Source organism: Anolis sagrei, chromosome 4 (genome assembly GCF_037176765.1).
Source record: "Anolis sagrei isolate rAnoSag1 chromosome 4, rAnoSag1.mat, whole genome shotgun sequence".
Classification (NCBI taxonomy): Eukaryota; Metazoa; Chordata; class Lepidosauria; order Squamata; family Dactyloidae; genus Anolis; species Anolis sagrei.
The window spans coordinates 70,512,658-70,538,853 of NC_090024.1; the positions used below are offsets into that span (position 1 = coordinate 70,512,658).

Consider the following 26,196-nt stretch of genomic DNA (forward strand, 5'->3'; position numbering starts at 1 on the left):
TTTATATGTATGTCTCTAAAGTTAGCTTTTAAAAAAATAACAGTAGAGCCTATTAAGAATAATGCATCTGTTCACTGATCTGAAATAACAACTTAAACTGAATGTAGGTGATTCCCATACTAGCTCTCCAGCATCCTGACAAGGAGAGCATTTTATAAAAAGGCAATACTCACATATCTGAGCAAATGTGGATGAATTCCTGAAGAAGACTGAAGTACTGATGATATGGAATACTTTTTAAGGCCTGTTCTGCTAACTCCAATAAATCAACAAAATTCTTTTCTCCCTTTAAGAAAAAGAAAGGAAAGCCAATATACACAATATGTGAAATCAGAAAATGTAACGTGTACAATGATTTTACAAACATAAATATTCTAAGAGGGACACATTCCCATTCTAGAGGACCAGGCATACTTTTAGGCAAAAGGAACTAGCAACCTGAGCTGCAAAATTGGGGTGCCATGAAACAGCAGCAAATAGGTAATTACTAGTCATGTGTGCAAAATTTGTTCCTACCACTTCTTTTGTGTCTTTCACATCTTCAGTTTCTTTGGAAGCATGAAACAAGAAGTCCCCTCCACACACGGAAATTTGCTTTCGTGTCGAGCCAAAATTACCTCCTTGCCTGCATTTGGACAGGCCTGGAGCTAGGCTGCAGGCCCCGCCGCACACACACACACTCCAAGAGTGTAGTGGGCCGGGCATGGCAAGGCCTGTAGGCATGCTTTGGGTCTGTCTGCAGGCCCTGCCACACACATACACACACACTACAAAATGTGGTGGGGCCTGTTAGCATGCTCTGGGCCTGTATGCAAGCCCCGCCACACACACACACACACACACACATTCCGAGAATGTGGTAGAATGTGTGTGGTGGATTGCAGGGCCTGCAGGCACACTCCAGGCCTGCCTGCAGCTGAACACTTTAATCCAAAGGAGCAAAAGCAGGTGCCAGGTAAGAAGAATGCTGGGAAGGGGTGCCAGTGGGTGAGAACCCCCTCCCCCAATAGTGGTCTGAATTTCAGGGTCCCGATGTGAAAAAAGCCTCCAAATTTCGGGTGGCTTTCAAAAATAGCAGGAAGGTAACGGCGCTCTATGCAGTCATGCCGGCCACATGACCTTGGAGGTGTCTACGGACAACGCTGGCTCTTCGGCTTAGAAATGGAGATGAGCACCACACCCCAGAGTCAGACATGACTGGACTTAATGTCAGGGGACTACCTACCTACCTTTCAAAAATAGATTGGGGTCCCCAATGAAAGTCGGGACAGGACAAGGTACAAGGTTTGCCCCGAAAGCCCAAGACTAGTAACTACTGATTTTTTAGCCATTTACTTCCACTGTCAGGACAGGGGGCAAGTGCTTGCACAATTTTCCCCTGGCACTGAGTATTATCCATGTTGATCAAGGGAAAGGAACTGCTGTGCTCCTTCTGTCATCATCATAAGATAATGCAAGTGTCTCCCAAATAATTTCAATAAGCCATATCCCTTGCAACATAAATCCATGGAAATATCATATCTTGTCAGTGTGCTTTTGACTTGCAAAGTTATTTTTCTACACTGATCAAAAGGTGTTTTTGAGTCTCACACTGCCCAATGTTGTCAAATAAGCTTGTTATATCTTACAGACTGAGCTAGCATATATCGCATAGCAAGAAAATCTGAAATTTAAATAACTTACAGATGTGATATTAAACACATGCAACAACTAAATCAAGAAACAACCATACAAACATACCTCTTGACCTAGAGAGAAAGATTTAGACACACAAATCAAAATGAAAACAGCCTCCTAGACCCTCGATTTTATACTGGATCTCTGGTTAATCATTTGACAGAAAGATATGATGTTGTTATTCTTCTTAATGACATGCAGAAATGTTTACTCATATAAATTTGGATTTACCCAAGTGCTTTTCCCTACCTGTTTATGAACATCCATCATAAAGTTACAAGAACACTCAATTGAATAGGCAGCCTCTGCAGCTTGTTTATAAATAATGTAGTTTTCTGAATTCATTTGTTCCAAATAGGCTACAACAGATTCATGAATATTTGGGTACTCCAAAGAGAATGGCATGTCCATCGAAATGTCAAATAAGGCAGTCAGTAGAATCTCTGGTAAAACACTGCTGGCCTTAAGGAAGAAACACAAAGGAGAAAGCAGAGAGTATTTGAAAATGAGTATAAATTTTCAAACTTGTGATCACTTCTCAATAGTTTCAACAAAGAGAATTGTCTGAAAAAGCTATGAAAAATGATATGCCAGTTTCATTTTCTTCAAACAGTAAATGTAGAGCTAAACTTTGATTCAGAATATCCATAACCCAAATGGGCTGAGACGTTCCCATAACAGACGGTTGCTGTCATTGCTATACCAATGAATTAGCAGTATGTTCAATTAAAATGTACTCCACATGGGACTCCTCTTTAAAACAGTCCAGATATTTCAGCACAAAACGTCACAATCTATGTTGTTGTAGAAACAGTTCACCGAAAGCACATGTTTACAGTCCAAATGAACTTGTGAGCATAATTTAAGACTGTGGTTACCATTTTTCCAATACTGGCAGTGGCCCATGACTTATAATTTCAACTGAAGATCATTAATCCAGATTCTACCTATCCTAGATGTGCTTAAGAAGTGGGGCTTTTCCAATAATGGTATCTCAAAGATTGGATTGAGTCCCTGGTGGTGCAGAGGGTTAAACCCTTGTGCCGACAGGACTGAAGACCGACAGGACACAGGTGCAAATCCAAGGAGAGCATGGATGAGCTCCCTCTGTCAGCTCCGGCTCCTCATGCGGGGAAATGAGAGAAGCTTCCCACAAGGATGGTAAAACACACACACATAAAGATTGGATTATGACCCACTTTCCTTAAAATATGCTAACGGCACTGTACTGTTTAGAATATAAGGACTTTGGTGCCTCCAGCATATTGTCCTGAACAACCATCCACATTTTTGACATGTACTCTATGTGCATATTCTATTATTATCATAGGCAATGGCTGTTATTTTCGAAATAGCCTGTTATTACTTTATATACTTGTCATTTAACCTGAGCTTTAGTAAAGAAGGAAATATAAGCTATAGACTTTAGAAAAATATGAGTGTTGGCAATAATAAATAAAGCCATCACACTGGCAAACAACTCTCCATATACCCATCAGTCTCTGCTTCTGCAGCTATTTCCAACAACCATTAACTAAGAATCATGATCCCTTGCCATCACAAAGCTATGTAAAATTCAGAGGTTTGCTAGTTCCATGAGCAACATCACAAGTTGAAATGATCGCTGTGTACAATATATACAGTTCCAAACCACCTCTAGAGGCACATTGCAGATGTATAGCAAACTATGGTGTTAAGTTCTTTTCTAACCACCAGAGGGCTATATTTCTATTTTTGTCTCTTAATAATGTTGCAAAGATCACATTTCAAAGCACAGTGTAATACATCAGTTAACAAAGTTTCTTTAATAGAAACTTTGTTACCAGAGGCAGAATTGACATGGGAATAGGGTAGGTTCCTATATCACAAAAAAGAAGAGCAGATCAATGTGCTTCAGCAGACTTTTTCATCAAAACCAACAATATGTTGCTCTTTTCTTTTTCTTACTCTATTTGTTACTTCAATTGTTTTTAGGTTTTCTCAACTATCTGTACCACAAATCTTCTACTGCTGGTAATCAATATATTTAGCATCATTTGGCATTTTCTTCTTCCCTTCACTAATCCAATAACCATTTCACATGCATTTTCTTAACACATGTATCAAGACAGTAAGGTATCACCATTAAGTGATAAACAAGAAATACATAGTTCAATATTCTTCGCTATTAACTGCTACATTGCAGAACTGATTTGATTTTTGATAAATCAAATAAGCAAGTTGCTGTTATTAACCTCATTTATATCCAATTTTTCCTACTACCACAAAAACACAAAGCAGCAAGCTGAAAGTCCACATAGAAATACTGAGAATGTTCTACTGCATACAATTTGAAGTAACATATAGCCTTTTTACACAGTTCAAGCTAAAGAAGTGCAGATAAGAAAAAGCAAAGAGCAACAGACATTGTTGTGTCTGTGCAAATTGACATATGCTGAGTTGTTGAATATAGATATGTATGTAAAGATGTGTAGATTATTTTGTCCCCACAATAGCTTGTGGAGGTAGGAAATATCATATTGTTATGTTCTCTTTGCCTGTTTCACTGTAAATATTTAGTAAAATATTGGAAATAAAAAAACTACAAAAAACTCTAACAATATGCATATGTAATGTGAAACAACATGGTCAACTAAGTCTTGCATAAGTAAACAAAAACATTTTGAACTTATCTACCTCAATGCATTTAACTACAGTGCCCCAGTGGACTCTACTCATAAAGACATGCCAAAGCGAACTTTATGACAGAACACTGATTTGAGCATCGTTACAGAGACTAACCTTTGGATAGGAAAGATGAATTAAAAACATAATTGAACCAGTAAAGGAAATCTAATGTCCAAATAAGTTGAATTGGAAATTTCTGTCATTTAGCTACTGTTCATGTGTTTTGTATCAGCCACCTTGTGTTCCCAAACATTTTAGAAGGGGCATTTTCTTCATTAGATTTCACCAGACCAAGGAGACTATTTGTTTCAGTGCTTCTTACAAATATGTAAGATACAAATATTCCATATGTAAGATACAAATATTCCATAGGGAATTGAATATGAAATTAACATATCCCATTCAGTTAGATGATAACCCATGCTGCTTGGATTCATTTCAAGACTCCACCCCATTCGAACTGAGATCCCCATCAATCTTTATTATGCTCCAAAGACCCAATTTGCTGAGAAGAAAAAGTGCACAGCAGATTCATAAACTGATAAGTCCACTTAAAAACAGGACGAGTGCAATTCTAGATGCATATGAACAAGGGTAAAAACACTGCAAATGTATACAAAGCAAGATTCAACCTGAACCTAATAAAGTAAGTTGTCTTATACTGGCTACCTCAGAGAAAAACTTAGCAACAGCCAAGGTCACATGGGGAAAATTGTCACCTAATAAAATATTTACTTGGAATTGGGCAGATCAACTGTGTAGTTTGATCAGTATTGGGTTAATAATATGTAGCTAAGCCTGCTTGTGAAAACTGCAGGATAATATGATGTGATGCATACATTCAACATCCTGGTTATTACACGGGCAAACTCTTGCATTATATGGGACAGAGATTATTTTTATCCAATATCAGCTGGTGTTGGTCAACAGAGGCTTCTCTGTACATTGCTACCTCTTTTTGCAAATGGATAGCAAATTATAGTAGGAATTCAAATGATGTGGTACTGCCCAGATATAAGTGCTTTGAAGTATAAGAAACATCATTGTATATTATATATGGATTTGTTTCATTAAAGCATATTCCTTTAGTTTGGAGCTTGTTTCAAATAATGAACTATAGTTAACATGAATAATAGGGATGGTTAAGCTAATTGTATTCAATGTTGAAATGAACATTGTCTTCCAAAGAGTGGTTTGCATTCTGAATCAGTGTGAATGGAAAATGGGTAAATAAAGAAGAGGAAATAATGCTCGGCCACAGTTACTGTAATGTACCTGTTTTACCCCTTGCATTTTGTTTCATAATAATAATAATAATAATAATAATAATAATAATAACTTTATTCTTGTATCCCATCACCATTTCCCCAAAGGGACGCGGGGTGGTTTACACACAGCACCAAGGTGCCTAAAAGCAAAGCATAAAATAAAATAAAACACAGTATACAATACAATAAAGTAAAAACACATAAACATATAAAAAGAACAAGTAGAATTCAATAAAATTGCACTCAACAACCAATGGCGATAAGCTGCTATAAACGTGGCCAGGCTATAACAATAGGAAAGGGAATGGGATTAAGTGCAGAGCTTTAGCAATGAAGAGAAGGCATAGGATAAAGTGCAAGGCTATGTAACTATAGTGCAGAACAACTAGGGGCCATGTCTTCAAGTCCCTATGAAAGGAGGACATTGTGGGGGCCTGTCTAATCTCCCTGGGGAGGGTGTTCCAAAGTCAGGGGATCACCACCGAGAAATTCCTCTCGATTGTGACAGTGGTGGGACCGAGAGGAGAGCCACCCGGCAGATCTTAGAGCCTGCACAGGTGCATAGTCATTTTTTCTCACTTTTGAAAATTATTTGATCCACTTTTTATGATTCAAAGTTAGATTAAAGAGTTAAGAAAATACATATGATCTAGCAAATGACCTTTCATATGTAGGAAAAGTGGAACACCTCACCTTCTCTACAGGAAGAAGGGCTTGAAGAAGTCGAATGGTGAAAAGTGAAACGCTCAGAAATGTCATTCTGTGGTGCACTGTCACAAACTTGAGCTGATCTGGATTTACATTATTTTTGTGGTACAAAATGGTTTCACCTAACGAATCTAAGACTCCAAGCAGCTTCTCCTTCTGAAAATTGAAAGCAATCAACAGACAATATTAAGAACATATGCATAAATTCTGAAATTAGGATCTAAGGAACAAAAAAAACCCCAATTGGATATCTTCCTGATCCTGTTTTAAAATTTTTATGCTTGTATATGGGTAGGTATACACTTATACATACAAATACTTTACTCTTACATCCTGCTCAAAATCATCTTGCAGCATAAAAATCATAAAAATCAAGACCCAAAATAAATTCACTAATAAAAAAATATCTTTAAAATGTGTAGAAATTTATTAGAAAACATTTGGAAAACACTTTATTGTACTTTAATTGTAGAAATCAATTCTTACCATAGAGTTTTACCGAACTGTGTAATCTACTTTTCAAGAGTAAGTAAAGTTTTGATGAAGGGAGAATTTGTTTATGAATGTATATTACTAGAACAAATGGCCAAATCTGACAAAAGAGATTTCTAGCATAGTTCTTATCTAAGCTCCTGGTTCATTCACCGAGAGGATAAAAAGCTGAAGTTCCTTGTCTAGTAAAAGACAAGAGAAGCAAGGAACTGCTAGAGAAAATGGAAATGAATTACTCATTTTCATTCCACCAGATGCACATATGCTGCATAGGGAGTTAATTTTAAAATTGTATCTATAAATATCTATGTAGAGAAATGTGAAGCTATATGTTCTATACTGTTCTTGTTTTTGATAAAGTTCCTGTCAATCCTAAATCTTAAGTATGAAGAAATTGAAATGAAGTAAAAGCAGCCAATTCTGACTCATATATACAAAAACAGACTGGCAACTACTGTTAACTGAAAACCAAAACTCATAATATTCTTACAAGTTCCAGCCCAAAGACACTGCTGTCTTCCCAAACATCGTCTGACACCGCATCAGCAATAAGCAGCAGATCTTCAGCAAGCAACTCCAACACTTTTATAGTCACTCTTCTGCTTCCTGCGAATTTGTATGATAAAGATATTAGAACAACAAAGTTCCTAGCCATTTAAAATAAGTGCAATCTTTTGCTTAACAGACTTATACAAAGAAGAGCAATAAACTCTTCAAGTTTCAAAGATGGCAGTGGCTGTCCAATGAAGTAACAACTGAGATTTGTGGAATCTTATAGACTTGGAGTAGGAAATGTATAGCCAAACAGATAATGAACTGCAGCTCCCAACAGCCATAGATAACACAAATAATGGTAAAACCATGGTGAGGTATGCTGGAAGCTGCAGTTCAACAACATCTGGAGGTCTGAACATTTCTCATCCCTTTTATACACTAACACAATTAATTGTGGTAACAACCAGTAGAGAGCTCTTTGATTGTGTGTTGTTGAAAGCTTTCGTGGCCAGAATCACTGGGCTGCTATGAGTTTTCTAGGCTGTATGGCCATGTTCCAGAAGCATTCTCTCCTGACATTTCACCCACATCTATGGAAGGCATCCTCAGAGGTTGAGGGGGTCTGTTGGAAACTAGGCAAGTGAAGTTTATGTATCTGTGGAATGACCAGGGTGGGAGAAAGAAGTCTTGTTTGCTTGAGGCAAGTGTGAATACTGTAGAGCACCTACTGAACCAACTTGGACAGAGCATATTATTTAATAACACAGAAATGCGGGACCACTCTAACAAGCACCCTGTCAGACTATACAGAGAAGCCATTAAAATCCACAAGCGTGTGGACAATTTCAACAGAAAGGAAGGAACCATGAAAATGAACAAAATCTGGCTACCAGTATGAAAAACTCTAAAATCAGGACAGTTAATAAAGAGCAACACTCAAAAAGCAGGGGAATGCCAGACAAGAATCCAACAGGGCCAGCCAACACCTCCCAACAAAGGATTCCCCCAGGTAGCAACCAGCCAGGCTTTGAAGCTTCAAGGCCATTAAATGCTAATCAAAGTGGCCAATTGCATACTTGCCTAAAACAGACAAGAGTTCTTTCTCCCACTCCGGGCATTCCAACCTAGTTTCCAAAAGACCTCACAACTTCTGAGGATGCCTGCCATAGATGTAGGTGAAACCTCAGAAGAGAATGCTTCTGGAACATGGCCATACAGCCCGGAAAACTCACAGTAACTCTTTGACTGTGGTTTTCACCAGTCTTGACATTGTCAGTGATGATGGTGTGAGTTGCAGACCTATAAAATTTGGAAAAATCACTCTTTCCCCACCCCTGCTATGGACACAATTCACACTTTCTTAATTGGAAGCCACACATGGTGGCTTGGGTACAAATAATGAAAGAGAGAAAGAAAATGCAGAAAAAACAGATAATGGTAATCATTTTAACAGCTATCTTCTTAAAATAATAATTGCATACCAAAACCAACACCCCTTTATTGGTAAGTCAATTAACACATGAGATATATAAAGAGCCTTTGTCCCTTTCAGTCAGCAAGTTCAGCTTGAATACAGATGAATGGGAATCCTATCAGCTATAGATGTAGGAGGCAGGTAAACAGGCATCAAAAATCTCAATTCAGCCATTAATCTCAAGCAGTATCTTTCCAGTCTAGCCTAACTCAAAGAATTGCTAAAACAATTTTAAAAAGAGGGAGAGGAAGAACCATACACAGTCCTGAATTCCTTAAAAAAGGTGCCATATTTCAAGCAAGAAATTTACAAATTCATTGCATCTGAGTATGCTTAGCGACAAAATATTGCTTTATTGCAAAATGTCTATATGTATATTTAAATCTATGATATTAAGATAAAGGTTTTCCCTAACATTAAGTCTAGTCTTGTCCAACTCTGGGAGATGGTGCTCATCTCCATTTCTAAGCAGAAGAGCTGGCATCGTCTGTAGACACCTCCAAGGTCATGTGACCAGCATGACTACATGGAGTACCTTCCCATCAAAGCGGTACCTATTGATTTACTCACATTTCTAATTGCTAGGTTGGCAGAAGCTGGAGCTCACACCACTCTCTGGATTCAAACTGCCAACGTTTGGTCCGCAAGTTCAGCAGCTCAGTGCTCTAACCCGCTGCACCACCAGGGGGGGCCTGCATGGTATTAGTAATAGAATAAAAACCTGGGGCATATCTGGCCTCTTGATTTTTCAAAAGGAGAATCTTACCTGTCCTTAGAAGCGGCACAGCATATTCCAAAATAGCCACACAGAACTGAGGAAGACTAAGCTGTTGAAATTGTAACTCCAAGGTGTCCTCACTTTCCAATTCTGGCAAGTCAACATGACCCATATCAAAAGGTGACTGGGCAGATCTTCTGGAAATCACATTAGCATTAGAACTGCTTCCACTATAAAACAAAAGCAGAAATTGCATTAATATGTATAATAGCTCTACTGTTTGGAAGGAACAGTCAATAAGCTTCGCAAATTCTTTCAGTCAAGGTCATACTGTTGAATACTCTATAGGTCTAACTCATGTACATGGTTTACAGTAATCTATACACATAATAAAAGTGAAAATATGTACTCACAGACAAGCTTCCATTTCCACAAACAGCTATAACTCCCACTACTCAGGAGATACCAATAGCCCTCCCTCCAATGACACTGCAGGTTATAGTGATGGCCATGAACATGTCCAAGAGCCCTGCCAATGTCCTCCACAAACACCATACTGCCCACCACTCAAGTGAAAGCTTTCATACAGGGACAATTTCATCCTAGATTTTATGTGTTTTCTCTACCATAGACATCCCATTGTTTCTTGCGGAATTTGCATGACACTGCACACTGCCTCTCTCTTAACCCTTTCCTATTCTTTTCTATGGCACACAGCAAACAGGAATTGATCAGCAACTGAACATTCTAGAGAGGTTTGGAAAGAATTCACCATGATTTAAAGGAGTTGTAGGTACTAGGATTTACAATTCACCTGCAATCTTAGAGCACTCTGAACTCTACCAACATTGGACCTGGGGCTAACTTGGCACACAGAACCCCCATGACCAACAAAATATACTGAAGTTCTTTGGAGGGATTTAAAGGAATTGTAGTTCACCTACATCCAGAACAAACTATGAACCCAAACGATGGATCTGGACCAAACTTGGCATGCATACCCCATATGCCCAAATCTGAATACTTGTGAGTTTTGAAAAAAAAAATAGCTTGGACATTTTGAGTTGTAGGTACTGGGATTTATAGTTCACCTACAATCAATGACCACTCTGAACTCCACCAAAGATAGAATTGGATCAAACTTGGCACACAGAGCCCCCATGACCAGCAAAAAATACTGGAGGTCTTTGGGGAAAATTCATCTTGATTCGAGGGATTTGTAGCTCACGTACATCCAGAGAGCACTGTGAACCAAAACACTGATGGATCTGGACCAAACTTGGCACCTGATATGCTGAAATGTGTTTACTGGAAGGGTTTGGGGAAAACCAACCTTCCTTTGTGGGAGCTGTAGTTAACCCAAACGAGAGAAACTGTGACCTCCACCAATGATGGACTTGGACCAAACTTGGCACACAAAACCCCCATGACTAACTGAACTTACTGGAGATGTTTGAGGGGACTGACTCACCATAGTGGGAGTTTTAGTTTACCCTACAGCCAGAGATCACACTGAAACCTACTGATGATGCATCAAGAGCAAACTTGCCCAACATAACAAATTTTAAGTACTAATGGAGTTTTTCGGGATTTACCTGGCATGATATGAGCTGTAGTTCACCTGCAACCTTATGCATGTTGTACAATTTTCAAATAACCCAGGCAATGCCGGGTACCCAAGCTAGTTACATATAAAAATATATAACATCTTTTGGGTGTTAAAATATTTACTTAAGCAATAAAAATAACAACAACAATCATTGAATGAAATTAAAGATAGGAATTATAAGTCAGGGAAGACAGTTAAAACTTCAGTACCATAAATAATCATCCTGAAGACAAGAAAGGCTGTGAAAAGCTTATTCTCTTGGTAGTTGGGGGAAACCTGAATTCTGATGTAATATTAAAAATATAATATACCAGCTCTCTCACCTAGAAGATCCTGCATCCCAATCTTGACCATCACCTCTGGGACGTTGTCCTGTACGTCCGATCACAGATGGCCGAGGACTACTACCTCCCGGTGATGGATTTTGAGAATGAGAAGGTCTTCTGGCATCTTGACAGTATGACACTGATGAATTCTGCGAAACAGCACCTTTTATAACATTAAGTATTTACGTAAGATTCCTGTGTGCCACAAACATGACTGATTATTATTTGTTAACCGCCTCTCCTCACAGCTCAAGATAGGACACAACACAGTTAAAATACATAATCATAAAATGCATACAATAAGATGCATATATTTAAACACATTACTATAAAATACATATATTAGATTACATGGTATAAAGATTAAATACATTACAACAGAATACACATTTTAAATTATTATTTAAAACCCCTATGTATTCACCCCATAGGAAACAAAATGAAACAAATTAGTTCAGCATAAAGGCAGGGTAGGGAAACTGGTTTTGCGCAGGGGAGCAGATTTTCTTCAACCCTCTCCTGAGGTGAGATGATATCAGGAGCATAGCAAAGGCCTTGACGTCATTATGTCTTCAGCCAGGCAGAAAAACAAAGAGGAGAATGAAGTACATTCTACTAGGATCCCCATTGCTGACAAAGGGGCAACTTTTCATATATTTTGCAGTAAATTTTGATCAAATATTTTCCATCAGATGTATTTATATCATTTTAAGCAAAATCTGATAAAGGACATAAAAGCCATGTAAGCATATTAAAGGCCTTAACTGTAGAGCTATTGTACCAGCTAATTGTACATGGCAAGGAAAACCAATGTTCTTTGTGCTACACCTCTATAACGGTGTTTTACATAACATGGACAAATTCTTTTTTATAGTCCCTAGGATTCTATGTTACATATCATGGGTAGATACTTTTGATTCCAAGATAACATATGAGCCTGGAATGCATACGTAAATAATTTCTGTAAACAGTATATTGTACTTTTTCTGAGTGCAGAGTTCATGCTTACTGTAGCTGCAAATTCTGAAAGGTATCTGAAAGTCTTCAATTACAAAGACTTCCACAATTGAAGGCATGTGAAGACACTCTAGCTATGAGTTTTTTAAGTCCTAGACTATGTGGATGAACTTTGGCCCTTAGATCGGCTCCTGAAGCCTCAAATTGATGTTTGTCTGACCAAAACAAAGTGAATTACTGTTCCTGGAAACCTCAAACTATGACCATTTACTTTTTAGATAGGGTTCAGGGCCTCTCTGTACTGTTTGACATGAAAAATACATATTGGAAGAAGTGAACTTAGAGCCGTTAGGGTTGCTTTAGCTTTTAGTTTTTACAAAACTTGCCTGGGCCCTGAGTTCTTCAGAAGAGGGCCTTCTCTTGGTCCCACCTCCATCTCAAGCTTAATTGGTAGGAACAAAAGAGTGAGCCTTCTCTGTGGTTGCCCCTCAACTCTGAACTCCCTGCCCAGGGAAGCCAGAATGCACCCCTTCCTGTTGTCCTGGTGGCAGGCTAAAACCTTTTTATTCAGACATGCTTTTAAAGATGAAGATTTTTAAGATCAAGTCAGGGGGTGTTGTTTTTAACTTTGAATATCTTTTTCAATGGTTTTTAACCAGGAATTATTTTAATACTGTTTATATTTAATCTTGTCTTAATGTTTGCATATTTGTATATTTTAAATTGTATGTTAATACGTTCATGTTAAGCCGCTTTGAGTTTCCTTCAAGACCTTGGTCTTCTATGAGCCCGGCTTTCATTTCTTCCTGTCTAGGAGAATGGGACTTCGACTGGCTCTAGTTACAAATCTTACAACAGAACCCTGGAGATCATCTTACCATGAGCTGTGCAAGATTCTGGTGCTCTGGCTGGTACATTTGAACCTAGTTTGGGAAGGTGGAAGCCTGGGTAACTCCAACTAAAGGTACTTAGACAACACTTGTCTAAGATTTTCTTCAAGTGTTATGGTTGTAACAACATTTAGCTATGGATTAAATGTATAATTTCTATAGACACATAGATTTCTCTTTTTGTTTTTCTCTTTTAATAAGTTACTGGGAATAATCAGTGGATTTTTTTTATCTTAATGCATATTTAGTTCTGTGAGATGTCCAGTTTAGATGTGCTTTGAGTTACAACTGTTATTGAATTATTTGGTAACTTTGTTTTATATTATGTAACACTTTCTCAATATCTACCATGGAAAAGAAGCATATAAATAAACATGTTTCCAGAGAAATGGAGGGAAACTCTCAGTGTCTGGTTGCAGTATAATCAATAATTTGCTTACTCAGTTATAGTTATATACAAACCTGTATCACTTGAAAGAAAACTTGGATCTCTATGGAAGTTAAGCCTATTTCTTAAGAAGACACATAATTGTTGCAGGCATAAGATACCCTGTAAGGCCAAACGGTATTGTCCATCGCTTCCAATAGCCAGTGTAGTTAGAGAGAGGAGCTTCTGGCGTAAACAAAACTTCAGATTATTGCCATATCTACACTGTGTTAAAAATCAGAATCATATATCTATAGCCATGTGTATATGTCAGACAACAAGTATAACTTACATTCACACAAATGTCTCTCATATCATTTCCATATGATGGAAAAACATTCTAACAGCATATCAGAACCTATGGCATAGCTTTTGAAGTGGGTGCAAAATTTTAGTGTGCTAGCCTAATTCAATATTTCCAGAGTTGAATCAGACTTCATAACATTGATATCCTAGTCCTTAAAACTGTGTCCACATGAAACTATGTCTAAATACCATAAACATCTTTATTAATTCCATTTTTTGTGTAGTTTCGTTAATTTTCTTCCTTAGATGGTAAAAATTAAGGTGCATTTGCTGTGAAACATAGCACTGTCTCTGGTATAGTGTGAATTCATATTTCTTTGTACAACACTAAGATTTTTGTGTAGCACAGGTCAATTCTGGTTAGCACTTGGGAGTCTACCAACAAATATTGAGTGCTTTAGGCTACACTTCAGTACAAGAAAATGTCAAAACCATCTCTGAATATTTTTTGCCTAAGAAAACCCTATGAAATCCAAGAGGTCAACATAATTATAATTTTTTCTTGGTTTCTGTCCTTTTAGTTTGAGCCCACTCCTCACACGAAAAAAAGGCTACTCCCCCAAAGCATCAGAATTGCTTAAGTTTTTCAAATATATCTCAACCTGTCAGCAATGAAATATTTCAGTTAAAAGTACTCCTTACCTGTACAATCTTTGGTCTCTGAAGAAAGATCTCAGCAGGAAAGTCTTGCATGATAACATCTTGCAACAGCTCACAGGTATTCCAAATTAATCTGTGACTTTTACTTCTCAATGAGCTGAAAACATATGTTTAATTAATGGTATTTACTATTTTTTAAAGAAGCTATGATAGCAGTTTCAATTTAAATTTGATTTTTTTAACTCCACCCTATTTGCATTCTACCACAAACTGTACTAAGAAGGCTCTGAGAGTCCCCTATTCCCAATAAATTCTTGCTATGACATTTTTTTTCATATCAGGAATTACTTGAGAAACTACAAGTCGCTTCTGGTGTGAGGGAATTGGCTGTCTGCAAGGACGTTGTCCAGGGGACACCCGCATGTTTTGATGTTTTACCATCCTTGTGGGATGTTTCTCTCATGTCCCCGCATGGGGTGCTGGAGCTGACAGAGGGAGATCATCTGTGCTGTCCCCGGATTCAAACCTGCGACCTGTCGGTCTTTAGTCTTGCCTGCACATGGGTTTAACCCATTGCGCCACCGGGGGCTGTGGCAATCATTCACAATGTATTTGCCTAATGATGCTCACGCTTCTTGCAGAAATGATTTCAACTGCTGGCCAGTGCAACAAAAGATGGGTAGCATAACTAACTGCATCCTTAAGTTGAGCCACAGAGAGTGTTGGGATTTCTGCAAACAGTCCTTCTTCCTTTCCCTACAACCTTAGCCATATTTGATCCCATATTACACTTCACTAGAGCTACAAAGGCTCTCAAACACAGTTTGGCATAAGGTGAAATTAAAACACAATTGATGTAATGTACCTTTCACTTGACGAAAGAACATGCCTATCTGTTGTGGTCAGAGATAACCAAGGGAATGTAGAAAACTTCAGACATTTCACTCTGTGGTTCACTGGTTGAGGGAAATAGAAGTAATTTTTGTGAGCACTATGACATTCAACATAAAGTAAACAAACATTTATTGATTATTCTTATACTACAAATCGATAATGCTTTTATTACAGATTAATCTGATCTTGTGTTGAATAATTTCTGCTGTCAACAATGACTAGTTCTCAGAGGCTGTAATGTTCTAGCCCATATCCCAACAAATCAGTCTTCAGAAAACTTTATTGCATGTTGCTCTGCCTTGAAGCTTATTTCCAGAACTGTACTTTTACAATAAAATTAGAAATAAGATACCAAGAAAACTGCCAATAAGCAGATTAAGCTATTGGCACTGCTATTCTATGGCCCCTAAGTGTTCAAAAGCCACAGAATACAAGCAGTCCCCAAGTTACAACATCCGACTTACAAAGGACTTATAGTTAGGAATGGAGGTGAGACAACACAAAGTGAGAGAAATCTACCCCTCAGAAGGTAAAATCACTCCTGAAAAGTTATCATGGGGAAAGGGTGTCTCGATTTTTACCATGATGAATAATTAATAATAAGCTTTATTATCAGTCCTTGTTTCCACAACCAGCCAATGTTTTCAAAATCCAATTATCCAAAGGACAGAAAGTGAGGTGAAATCTTCTGAATAGGGGCACAGACAACAAAACAAACACCACAGGGGTGTTGACCCATATGATATCCAAACATAGATAGGTAGATAGATAGACACATACATGGTTACACTTAAATATAGTAAGTACCTGTTCTGACTTAAACTAAAATTCAACTTAAGAACAAACCTACAGAACCTATCTTGCTCATAACTAGGGGACTTCCTGTATACTGACTCTCCCATTGAGGCTAAAGCTGTACTGTGACTTTACCTCTGCTCTTCATGCCCCTACACAAAGTTTCCTCCCTGATTTCATTACTTCGACATGATAAGAGTTAAAAAAAGAAGAAGACAATACTGAGAAAGTGGCATAGGCAGATCAAAGGAGGACATAGACCCACAGGTGCAAACACCTCTTACATATAGGCATTAATGGTGTAACATTAGAAATTGTTGACCATTTCCACTACCTTGGCAGCCACATCTCCACAAAAGTCAACATTGACACTGAAATACAACACCGCCTGAGCTCTGCAAGTGCAGTATTTTTCTGAATGAAGCAGAGAGTGTTTGAGGACCGAGACATCCTTAGGGATACCAAGGTGCTTGTTTATACAGCTATTGTCCTCCCAACCCTGCTATACACCTGCAAAATGTAGACTGTCTTCAGATGTCACACTCAATTTCTGGAATTGTTCCATCAGCATTGCCTCTGAAAAATCCTGCAAATCTCTTGGGAAGACTGGTGGACAAATGTCAGCATGCTAAAAGAAGCAAAGACCACCAGAATTGAAGTGATGCTCCTACACCATCAACTCCGCCAGACTGGATATGTTATCCGTATGCCCGATCACAATCTCCCAAAGCAGTGACCATACTCCCAACTCAGGAAAGGGAAATGTAATGTTGGTGGACAGGAAAAGAGATTTAAAGATGGACTTAAAACCAACCTTAAGAATTGTGGCATAGACACCGAGAACTGGGAAGACCTGGCCCTAGAGTGCTCTAACTGGAGGTCAGCTGTGAGCAGCACCACTGCAGAAATCAATGAGGCATGAATGGAGGAAGAAAGGGAGAAACGTGCCAAGAGGAAAGTGCGTCAAGTCAACCCTGACTGGGACTGTCTTCCACCTGGAAACCAATGTCTCACTGCAGGAGAACATGCAGATCAAAAATTGGGCTCCACAGCCACCTATGGACCCACCGCCATGACACTATACTTGGAGGACTATCATCCTTGGACTATGAGGGATCGCCCAAGTAAGTAAGTAAGTACATATAGGCATGTCAAATACCTACCATTTTGTTGCTTGGGTGGTACTTCTGTGTCTTGTAGATAACTTTCCCCTTGCTGGAAATATCCAATGCGGGTATCTTGGGACAAAACTTAAAGATATTGAACTATAATAAGAAACTGCATTTCCCATATTATACAGCTTACTCTTCCTAATGAACTAAACTGTTATTACAATGCGATAAGGATTTCTTTGAAAGGAGAAATTTTGCCATATAGCCCTATTTTGTCTCTTCAATTTTTCAATATGCGTGTTTCTAAACTGACATTCTTCCTCTAGAAATTAAAGAGTTAACAGTAACAAATATGAATGTGTATTAACAAGAGACAATAACCGGCCTGAGTAAACTCACAGTCTTCAATATAAGATTTGCACTTCACTAATAAATACATCAAAAGCAAAGGTGTAACTTACTAGGATTGGCCACTGTTGGGCAGGGATGGGCCTCATGAGGCAGTGCCTGATAATCAGAAGATATTTCTGAAGGTAGCACAAATAGTCCATCCAGAATCCCATCAATCATAGCTTGTAGATTTGGATCCACGTTTGGACGAAGTTGGGAGAAAAACTCGACTGCTCCGATCCCAACTAACTCCTCCACAGCTGATGGATGCTAAAATTACCAAGACAATACCAGGTTAAAAATAAATCATGATTATTATTTTTTTTGGGGGGGGGGGGGGTTGAGATGAAATAAATGAAGAAGCATTGAAGTAAAAGGCACCTTCTGAAAGAGTCTACTTTTCCAGATGTGCCATTATAATACAGGCTAGAATATTAGACAATATCACATAGGAGCAAGCAGTACAGAAAGGCATACCTTTACCAAGTTGCTTAATAAATGTAAGACTTCTTCTTTCATTGGTACCACAGGAAAGTTGAACCACTCTAAAAGACTCAGAAACAGCAACTTTTCTTGCACCAGATCAGCATATGTAATCAAACAGTGGTCTAATTTACACAAAATGTTCCTAAGAGCTCGTTCTCGAATCTCAGCCAGCTGATGACCTGTTCAAAAGACAGAACAAAAATGAAAGATATTTCAAATGGAGAAAGCAACAGCTAAAGGCTGTTTAATTTTTTTTAAAGCCTGTGTCGTCAATAAAAAATGAGTAGAGAGGGGTCATCTTAAAGCTTATCTCCATTTCTTTACCAAACAAATCTGTGTGGGTGATATGGAGGCATGCAATCCTCATATAATTCAATAATAATAATAATAATAATAATAATAACAATATAAAAATAATTGCTATCTTATTTTATCCCTCTAAAACGAGACCAAAGGAAGCTAAAATGGAGATATATGGGTGTTCAGTGAGTGGGGGAACTTAACTCAGTATTTCTTTGTTTGTTGAATTTAGGCCTTTAGAGATTGTAAACAGTAGGTTGAACGATGGCCCAGCAATCTAACTGCAGAACCTTGGACCTGCTTAAGTTCCAGTTTCCAAAGGCAGCCTCCTATGGAATGTTTTAGGGTAATCCAAAGTGGATGTGATCAAGGCATGTGTTTGCCAGATCTGACATCTCCAGGAATGGACACATTTGGCATATTAGTCTTAACTTAGGGCTGAGACCAGGAGTATGCCCAAGTTATTCACCTGAAACATCAGGGCAAGTGTAGCACTACCCATTACAGGCTGAATTACTATTCCCTGATTTGCCTTTTGGCTGAAAAGAGAACTTATATTGTACTTCAGATGCACCGATTTTCATGTACACCTGCAGACATGCAGGAAGCTTAGTAAGTCAGAGGCTAAAGTGAAAAACACTAGCTGTCATTTATTTATATAGACAGGCATTTAATAATGCAATTCAACATTCACTTACCAGGCATTAACAAAATCAATGGGAATTAGTTGTGAGTGATTATATCCAAAGATTTGCTGTACATTTAGAATACATTGGCTGGATGCTTCCTGTTGTCTCTTAGATTGATCATGATTAAATTGCCCCATTCCTTCCAATAAATTTACACTATTTTAAGCATGGCCATTAGACTCTGTGTTTTTATTCTTCCCTCCTCATTCTACAATTGAGCATAGCCATATACACAGTACAGTTTTTGTAAGTCAAAGACTTTTTTTCCAACGTTCAAAAATGGAAACCCTGAGAATCTATTAGTCAACATAACAGCTGCTCATCTTGCTGGGGGATCCTGGCAATTATCATCCGAAAAGTATTTTTGTAATGTATATACCAAACAGATTCCATTACTGATAATAAAAAATGACAATCCCATCCTTATTTTTACAAAAAACTGTTCAACGCAAAAGATATGTCGGGTCTTAACTCAAAATATAAGCTTGTTAGATATTCCCAGCTGCTAGAAAAGCAAGTATCAGATGAATAAATTGAATCTCTACATTAAATTCTATTTTTAAAATGTTTGTTGACATCCTATTTTTCCCAGCACTTATGTATAGCATTTAACCTTGAGGTTGGGGAGTTAGTAATGACCGGGCTTTGGCACTGTAGGTTAACCACCAGATGCAATAAATCTTGCCAAAGAAAAAGTTGGCAGTTCTAAGCCCGGGTCTGGGTGAGCACCCACTTAGTAGATCGAAAACAGCTGTGAGTAGATAAATAGGGTAGCGGGAAGGTATTTTAATGGCACCATAAGGAAATACCAGGAAATGCTGGTGATTCGATCAAAAAGGAGAAAGTTTGTGAACAGGGCTCTTTGGCATGGAGAATGAAGCAACAGCACTCCCTCCCCCCCCCCCCCCCCCCCCGTGGCCGGAATTGAGAAAAACCTCCAGGACACCGAAAGTCTATCTACCTCCATCTGTACTGTTGTCTGTCTTGTCAGTGTATAATGACATTGAATTTTTGCTGTATACAGCAGTATGTGTTCTGTCATCTGCCCCAAGTCCCCTTTGGGGTGAGAAGGGCAGAATATAAATACTGTGTGTGTATGTGTGTGTGTATATGTGTGTGTGCGCGCGCATATATATAGGCTTACATCCACATCCTACTAAATTGTTATTAGCCAGGATCTTTTTCATTAGAACTATGAGATGCTACATGTATATGTGAGTCTGAAAATCAAAGCACAATTTGTATAAATCGTTTTCAACTGAATAGTACTTATTTATGCCTAAGCAACCACAGCATCACTTTTTTATTTGTCTAATGGGATTCAATAAACAAAGCTTCCACCCAAGGAACATGCATCCCAGTTTTATTTTACATTGCTTTTGCTCACATTGCATATCATTTAGAAACCTGGCTCTAGGGTTAGCTCTCACTAGCCAAAACATTCAACAAACTACTCTAAATGTAGGTAAAAGAAATGCAACATTAATTTCAATCAACACAGAAATATCCTGGGGGCAACCAAACAATCTCATTAGAAAAATGAAAACAAAACAAAACAAGCCAATCAAATATTCCCCTGAGAGCAAACAGCATTCAAGCAAGGTATGGCTACTTTAAAAATACAAAAAACAATTTTCATCATTATTATAATTGGTTTTGCAATCTAACCCATGTTATCAACTGGGGCCCTAAACCAGCAAATAATCTGGATTCTTTAAAACAAACAAACAAACAAACAAACAAACAAAGGAATCAGGGAGTCATCAAGGGATAATGTGGCATCTACTCACCACCACCTGGTGATGGGATTGTATGCTCCTGTAAGGCGAGAAGTTGTGCTCTGGGTCTCTCAAATCAGATAGTTTTTTGCAGAGGTATGTAACTAAATCCTCATTAAATATGGTACAGAAACCCAAAACAAATTTGATACCACTGTCTGGCCTCTCTCAGTTGAACAAGGAGACAGAGGCCTCATCCACACAGCTGTATAAAATCCACATTGAACTGGATTATAAGAGAGTGTGGACTTATCCAGTTCAAAGGAGATATTGAGTGAGGATTATCTACCTTGATATTCTGGGCTATATGGCTGTGAGAAAGGGTGCAGAAACTCATTTACTGTAGAGAGCGGTGCATGGTTCAAAGCTTCCAATGTGTCTTATTACCTACCAGCCTTTCTCGAAGTTTACAGATACATTAATACAGGAAGATATAGATGTGGGATAGTAATGCTTTGTTACATCAACTTTAATTTCAGTGCACAAACAGAAATAAAAGATAAATTGATGGTTCATGCCAACGAAAAAGGCATAGTACAAAAAAACCTGAGTTGCCTACGTCTCTTTGGACTGAGCAAGGAGACAAAGGGCACTTCCAGACAACCCAGAAATCCACTCCAAAGCGGGTTTTAAAAACCCTCTTTGGCTCGGATTTCTGTCCCCACTCCCATCCAAAAATCCAGTCAACCAAGGCCCACCCAAATTTCTGCCCATACTATTACCTGTCCGTCATACTGTTCCTCCTCACACCCTCATGACACGAAGAAATGATATGCCAGGAGACCAGGGGGTCTGTCCTTCCCCGCCCATACATCATTTCCTCACCCCAGGCATGTGCAAAGAGGAACATTATGATGGCCAGATAGGGTGGGGTTTTTTTTACTTTTTTAGGGAGATATTTGGGGTTGGCGGGGGGGATTGGGTGCCTTCTTGGTTTTTCGGGCTCTTGGAGCCTGAAAAATCAAGATGGCTGTGTGGATTGGGCCCAGGAATCATGTGACCTTGTCCCTGGGTCCAATTCACACAGAGCACCTAATAAGACCAGGATCTTACGATAAGATCTGGCTCTTATGAGATGTTTAATTAATTCAGGAAACTCTAGTTTGTTCCAGATTAATTCATTTTTCCCAGTGGCCTCATTGAGGTGCCTCCAATGAAACAAAGACAAGTCCCGGTTTCTGTGCCTGTCTGGATGGGCTCAAATATTCTTTCCTCTGCTGAGAGATCAAGTGGCAAAACACAATTTGGCCACCTTTACCTCTATCAGCTGAAAAGGAGTCACAGATTCCTTCTTTGACTGAAAGGGGCATATCTGTCCCAGCTGAATAAGTAGAGTCCTTCCTCAGCTGAGAGGTGTAAGTGGCTCAAAATAACCAGGTTGCTTGCATCTTTCTTGGCTGAAGAAGGAGAGGGACATTCCTTCCTCTGGCAAGAGTAGCACATGCCACCATGCATCTGGGTAGTTCATGTTTCTCTCTGCCAAATGAGGAGACAGAGACTCCAACTTCAGGTAGAAGAGGCACATGGCTCTGTACAGTAGGTCTGCTCACATCTTTCCTCAGCTAAGAGCAGAACAACAGAAGGGGACAAAGACTTTTTCCTTGGCCATGTAACATCACCTAACCCATCACAAGGAAGAGGAAGCAACCTTGTTTTCTGCGGCCTTGGAGACTAGGAGCAATGGGTTCAAATTACAGGAATGAAGATTGCCCACGTGAAGTTGCCCACGTCTCTTTGGACTGAGCCTCCTGACCATGAGAGCTGTTTCAACAGTGGAAATCACTGCCTTGAAGTGTGGTGGAAACAATCTATCATGGGTGGTTTGATTGTGCTTTGTTATCATGGCAGGGTTGGACCAGATGGCCCATGTGGTCTCTTCCAACTCTATGATTCTATGAACCTGGGTTGCCTGCACCTCTCAGTCGAGCAAGATGGAGAGTCCTTCCTTGTTGAGAATGGTGCATGGTTCTGTGTCTACAGCCGAGCAAAGAGATGGAGCCTTTTCTGCTAAAAGAAGCACGTCTCTCTCAGCTGAAAAAAGAGGATGGAGATGTCATCCTCGGCTGAGAGGGGAAAAGGTCTGCATGCTGCCAAACTGCCTATGCCTCCATCAGCTGAGTAAGGGGTCAAGGACTTTTTCTTTCTCCGAATGGGGCATGTGGCTTTGTGCAGCTCATGCCTATCACAGGGAAATAAAGATATAAGACTTTTCCCTCGGTTGAGGGCCCTTCCATACAGCCATATAGTCCCAGAATATCAAGGCAGAAAATCCCACAATATCTGCTTCGAACTGGGTTATCTGAGTCTAAGGTAAAGTTTTCGCCTTGACATTGTCTAGTTGTATCTGACTCTGGGGTGTGTGTGTGTGCTCGTCTCCATTTTTAAGCCAAAGAGCCGGCGTTGTCCGTAGACACCTCCAACCAAGGTCATGTGGCCAGCATGACTGCATGGAGCGCCATCACCTTCCCACTGAACTGGTACTTATTGATCTAGTCACATTTGTTTTTTTGAACTACTAGGTTGGCAGAAGCTGGGCCTAACCATGGGAGCTCACCCTGCTCCCCGGATTCGAACCGCCAACCTTTCGGTCAGCAAGTTCAGCAGCTCAGCGGTTTAAACCGCTGAGCCACCCAGGACTCCTATCTGAGTCTACACTGCCATATATTCCAGTTCAAAGCAGAAAATGTGGGCTTTTACTCAGCTGTATAGAAGGGGCCACAGACTCCTTTCTTGACCAAGAGAGACAAGTAACTACCATCATCCAGTGAGCATATTACACCCATGTTAAAACTGGTTGCCAATTAGTTTCTGGATGAAGTGCTGGTTTTGACTTCTAAATCCCTACATGGTTTGGGTCCAGGTTACCTACAGGATCACATTCTCCTGCACAATCTGCCTTTAAGACACTGCTCCAACCAGCAATAACTCGACTGGCAACCATCACCCAGAGGCTGCCAAGCGACTGTGGAATAACCTGCGGGAAGAAATCCAACAGCTAGATGAGCTGTCAGAATTTAAAACACAATTGAAAACACTGTCAACTTTCAATCAAGAGGCCTGCAACTCTCTCAGCTGAGCAAGGAGACAGAGGTCCTTTCCTTGGAAAAGAAAGCCAGGCACTTTCCCAAGCAGCCTGTGCCAGGAATTGTACTGTACACAAATATAATAATGTGCAATGGGAGGATGGGGGAGAGAGAGATAATAACAAATATTATGGTAAAAAGTAAAGGTTTTCCCCTGATATTAAGTCCAGTCATGTCTGACTCTGGGGGTTGGTGCTCATCTCCATTTATAAGCTGAAGAACCGGCGTTGTCCATAGACACCTGCAAGGTCATGCGGCCAGCATGACTGCACAGAGCACTGTTATCTTCCTGCTGGAGCGGTTCCTGTTGATCTAATCACATTTGCATGTTTTTGAACTGCTAGGTTGGCAGGAGCTGGGGCTAACAGTGGGGGCTCACCCCGCTCCCTGGATTCAAACCTGTGACCTTTCGGTCAGCAAGTTCAGCACATACGCTCTTTAATCCACTGCGCCACTGGGGGTTCCAATATTATGGTAGTTTCCTAAAGGTCAGACAGTACATTCTAGGAATGAGTAACAATCACATACAGTTCAAGTGCAACACAGAGCACTGTGTCTTTGAAAGGGGGAGTGTTATTTCGCTTGAGAGAGGCACATTGGTCCACTGTTCAACAGTGGGACTCTCTGCCTCGGGGTGTGGTGGAGACTCCTTATTTGGAAGCTTTTAAACAGAGGCTGGATGGCCATCTCTCGGGGGTGCTTTGATTGTGCTTTTCCTGCATGGCAGTGGGTTAGACTAGATGGCCCATGTGGTCTTTTCCAACTCTATGATTCTGCTGCTGCTGAAAAGCAATTTAAGCAATTTAAAGGTGGTTGGGTGCGTCTATATTGCAGGATCAATGCAGTTTGGCCACACTTTAATTGGCATAGCCCAAAGCTACAGAGTCCCGAGAGCTGAGGTTTTTCACAAAGCCTGTCTCTAGCCTTCCTGGGCCCCAACAAACTACAACTCCCAGGAGCCCACCGCACTGAGCCAGGGCAGTTCAAGTGGTGCCAAACTGGGTTAATTCCTTGGCGTGGATGCACTTACGGAGTTTCCGGATCAGCGGCGAAAGGGACGGAGCAGCGGAGGCTGCTGCTGCCTTCATCCCGGCTGCCATGGCTTTCCCACCATTCAACCGCCGCGCCCTGAGCGCCCGCGAAAGCGCCGGGAGAGAGCGGGAGTCGACGAGAGCCCCCGAGGCATGCTGGGAAGTGTAGTTTTCAATCCCACACGCATCTGTGGCTTTCGCAGCGCTCTCGCGATATTCTGCCTTGGATTGGCATGCACGGTGGGAGGGACTGGGTGCAGTCGGTTGTTCCTCTTTGGTCGCTACTAGTAATTTTTCCTTTGTGGCTTTTCAGTGCTGACAGAAGCGGATACCCAAAAGGGAAGGATTCTCAAATGAATAGTAACAGGACAAGAGGGATCTCACTATTCCAAACATTTAAAGAGCTAGGCAGCAGCTGTAGAGGAAGAACTGGCAACTCACAGAGTCATCTATCTTATATAAATAAAAATGTAATGTTCGTTTGTGGGATTAACATAACTCAAAAACCACTGGACGAATTGACACCAAATTTGGACAGAATACGCCCAACAACCCAATGAGTGACCATCACTCAAAAATTGATTTTGTCATTTAGGAGTTGTAGTTGCTGGGATGTATAGTTCACCTACAATCAAAGAGCATTCTGAACTCCACTAATGATAGAATTGAACCAAACTTGGTACACAGAACTCGCACAGAGAATACTGGAAGGGTTTGATGGGCATTGACCATGGTTTGGGAGTTGTAGTTAACCTACATCCTCTGATTGTCTGATTATTGGTTTCTTTCCTACTTTGGTGGCAAGGTTGGGTTTCCCGTTCTTCACGAGTTGGTGTGCTATCTGATCTGCCTTTATGTTGGCATGGGTATTAGTTTGTGAGGGGTCGTTGCTCAACCGTCTTAGCAGCCTCCACGCCTTCTGGCTGCTCCTGCCCATGTTGACCTCTGTGATCAGCTTGATCCATTGTTCTTTCTTGGCTTCAGAGATGGAGGACACAATGTTCTGCGCTGCCTGAAGGGTCTG

General features: G+C 39.9%; 2 protein-coding genes across 3 annotated transcripts in view; one reads left to right on the top strand and one right to left on the bottom strand.

The window, feature by feature from the left end:
• Positions 1-13,246, top strand: part of DOK6 (docking protein 6) — a 369,307-nt gene extending 356,061 nt beyond the window's left edge. The window contains exon 8 of the mRNA XM_060774998.2: positions 13,206-13,246. Within this exon, the coding sequence (XP_060630981.1) occupies positions 13,206-13,231 (26 nt within the window). The 3' untranslated portion in view covers positions 13,232-13,246. The remainder of the gene's footprint in view (positions 1-13,205) is intronic.
• Positions 1-25,317, bottom strand: part of RTTN (rotatin) — a 95,830-nt gene extending 70,513 nt beyond the window's left edge. The window contains exons 1-13 of one of the 2 annotated variants that reach the window (XM_060774994.2): positions 25,172-25,317; positions 18,283-18,470; positions 17,877-18,075; positions 17,467-17,541; positions 15,480-15,570; positions 14,657-14,771; positions 13,744-13,894; positions 11,432-11,597; positions 9,548-9,729; positions 7,303-7,418; positions 6,306-6,476; positions 1,927-2,139; positions 174-286 (exon numbers count right to left, since the gene is read on the bottom strand). In XM_060774994.2, coding sequence (XP_060630977.2) covers positions 174-286; positions 1,927-2,139; positions 6,306-6,476; positions 7,303-7,418; positions 9,548-9,729; positions 11,432-11,597; positions 13,744-13,894; positions 14,657-14,771; positions 15,480-15,570; positions 17,467-17,541; positions 17,877-18,075; positions 18,283-18,470; positions 25,172-25,241 — 1,850 coding nt within the window. In that variant the 5' untranslated portion in view covers positions 25,242-25,317. Of the gene's footprint in view, positions 1-173; positions 287-1,926; positions 2,140-6,305; positions 6,477-7,302; positions 7,419-9,547; positions 9,730-11,431; positions 11,598-13,743; positions 13,895-14,656; positions 14,772-15,479; positions 15,571-17,466; positions 17,554-17,876; positions 18,076-18,282; positions 18,471-25,171 lie in introns of both variants that reach the window. The other variant, XM_067467477.1, reaches the window with a different exon arrangement.
• Between the last annotated feature and the right edge of the window lie 879 nt (positions 25,318-26,196).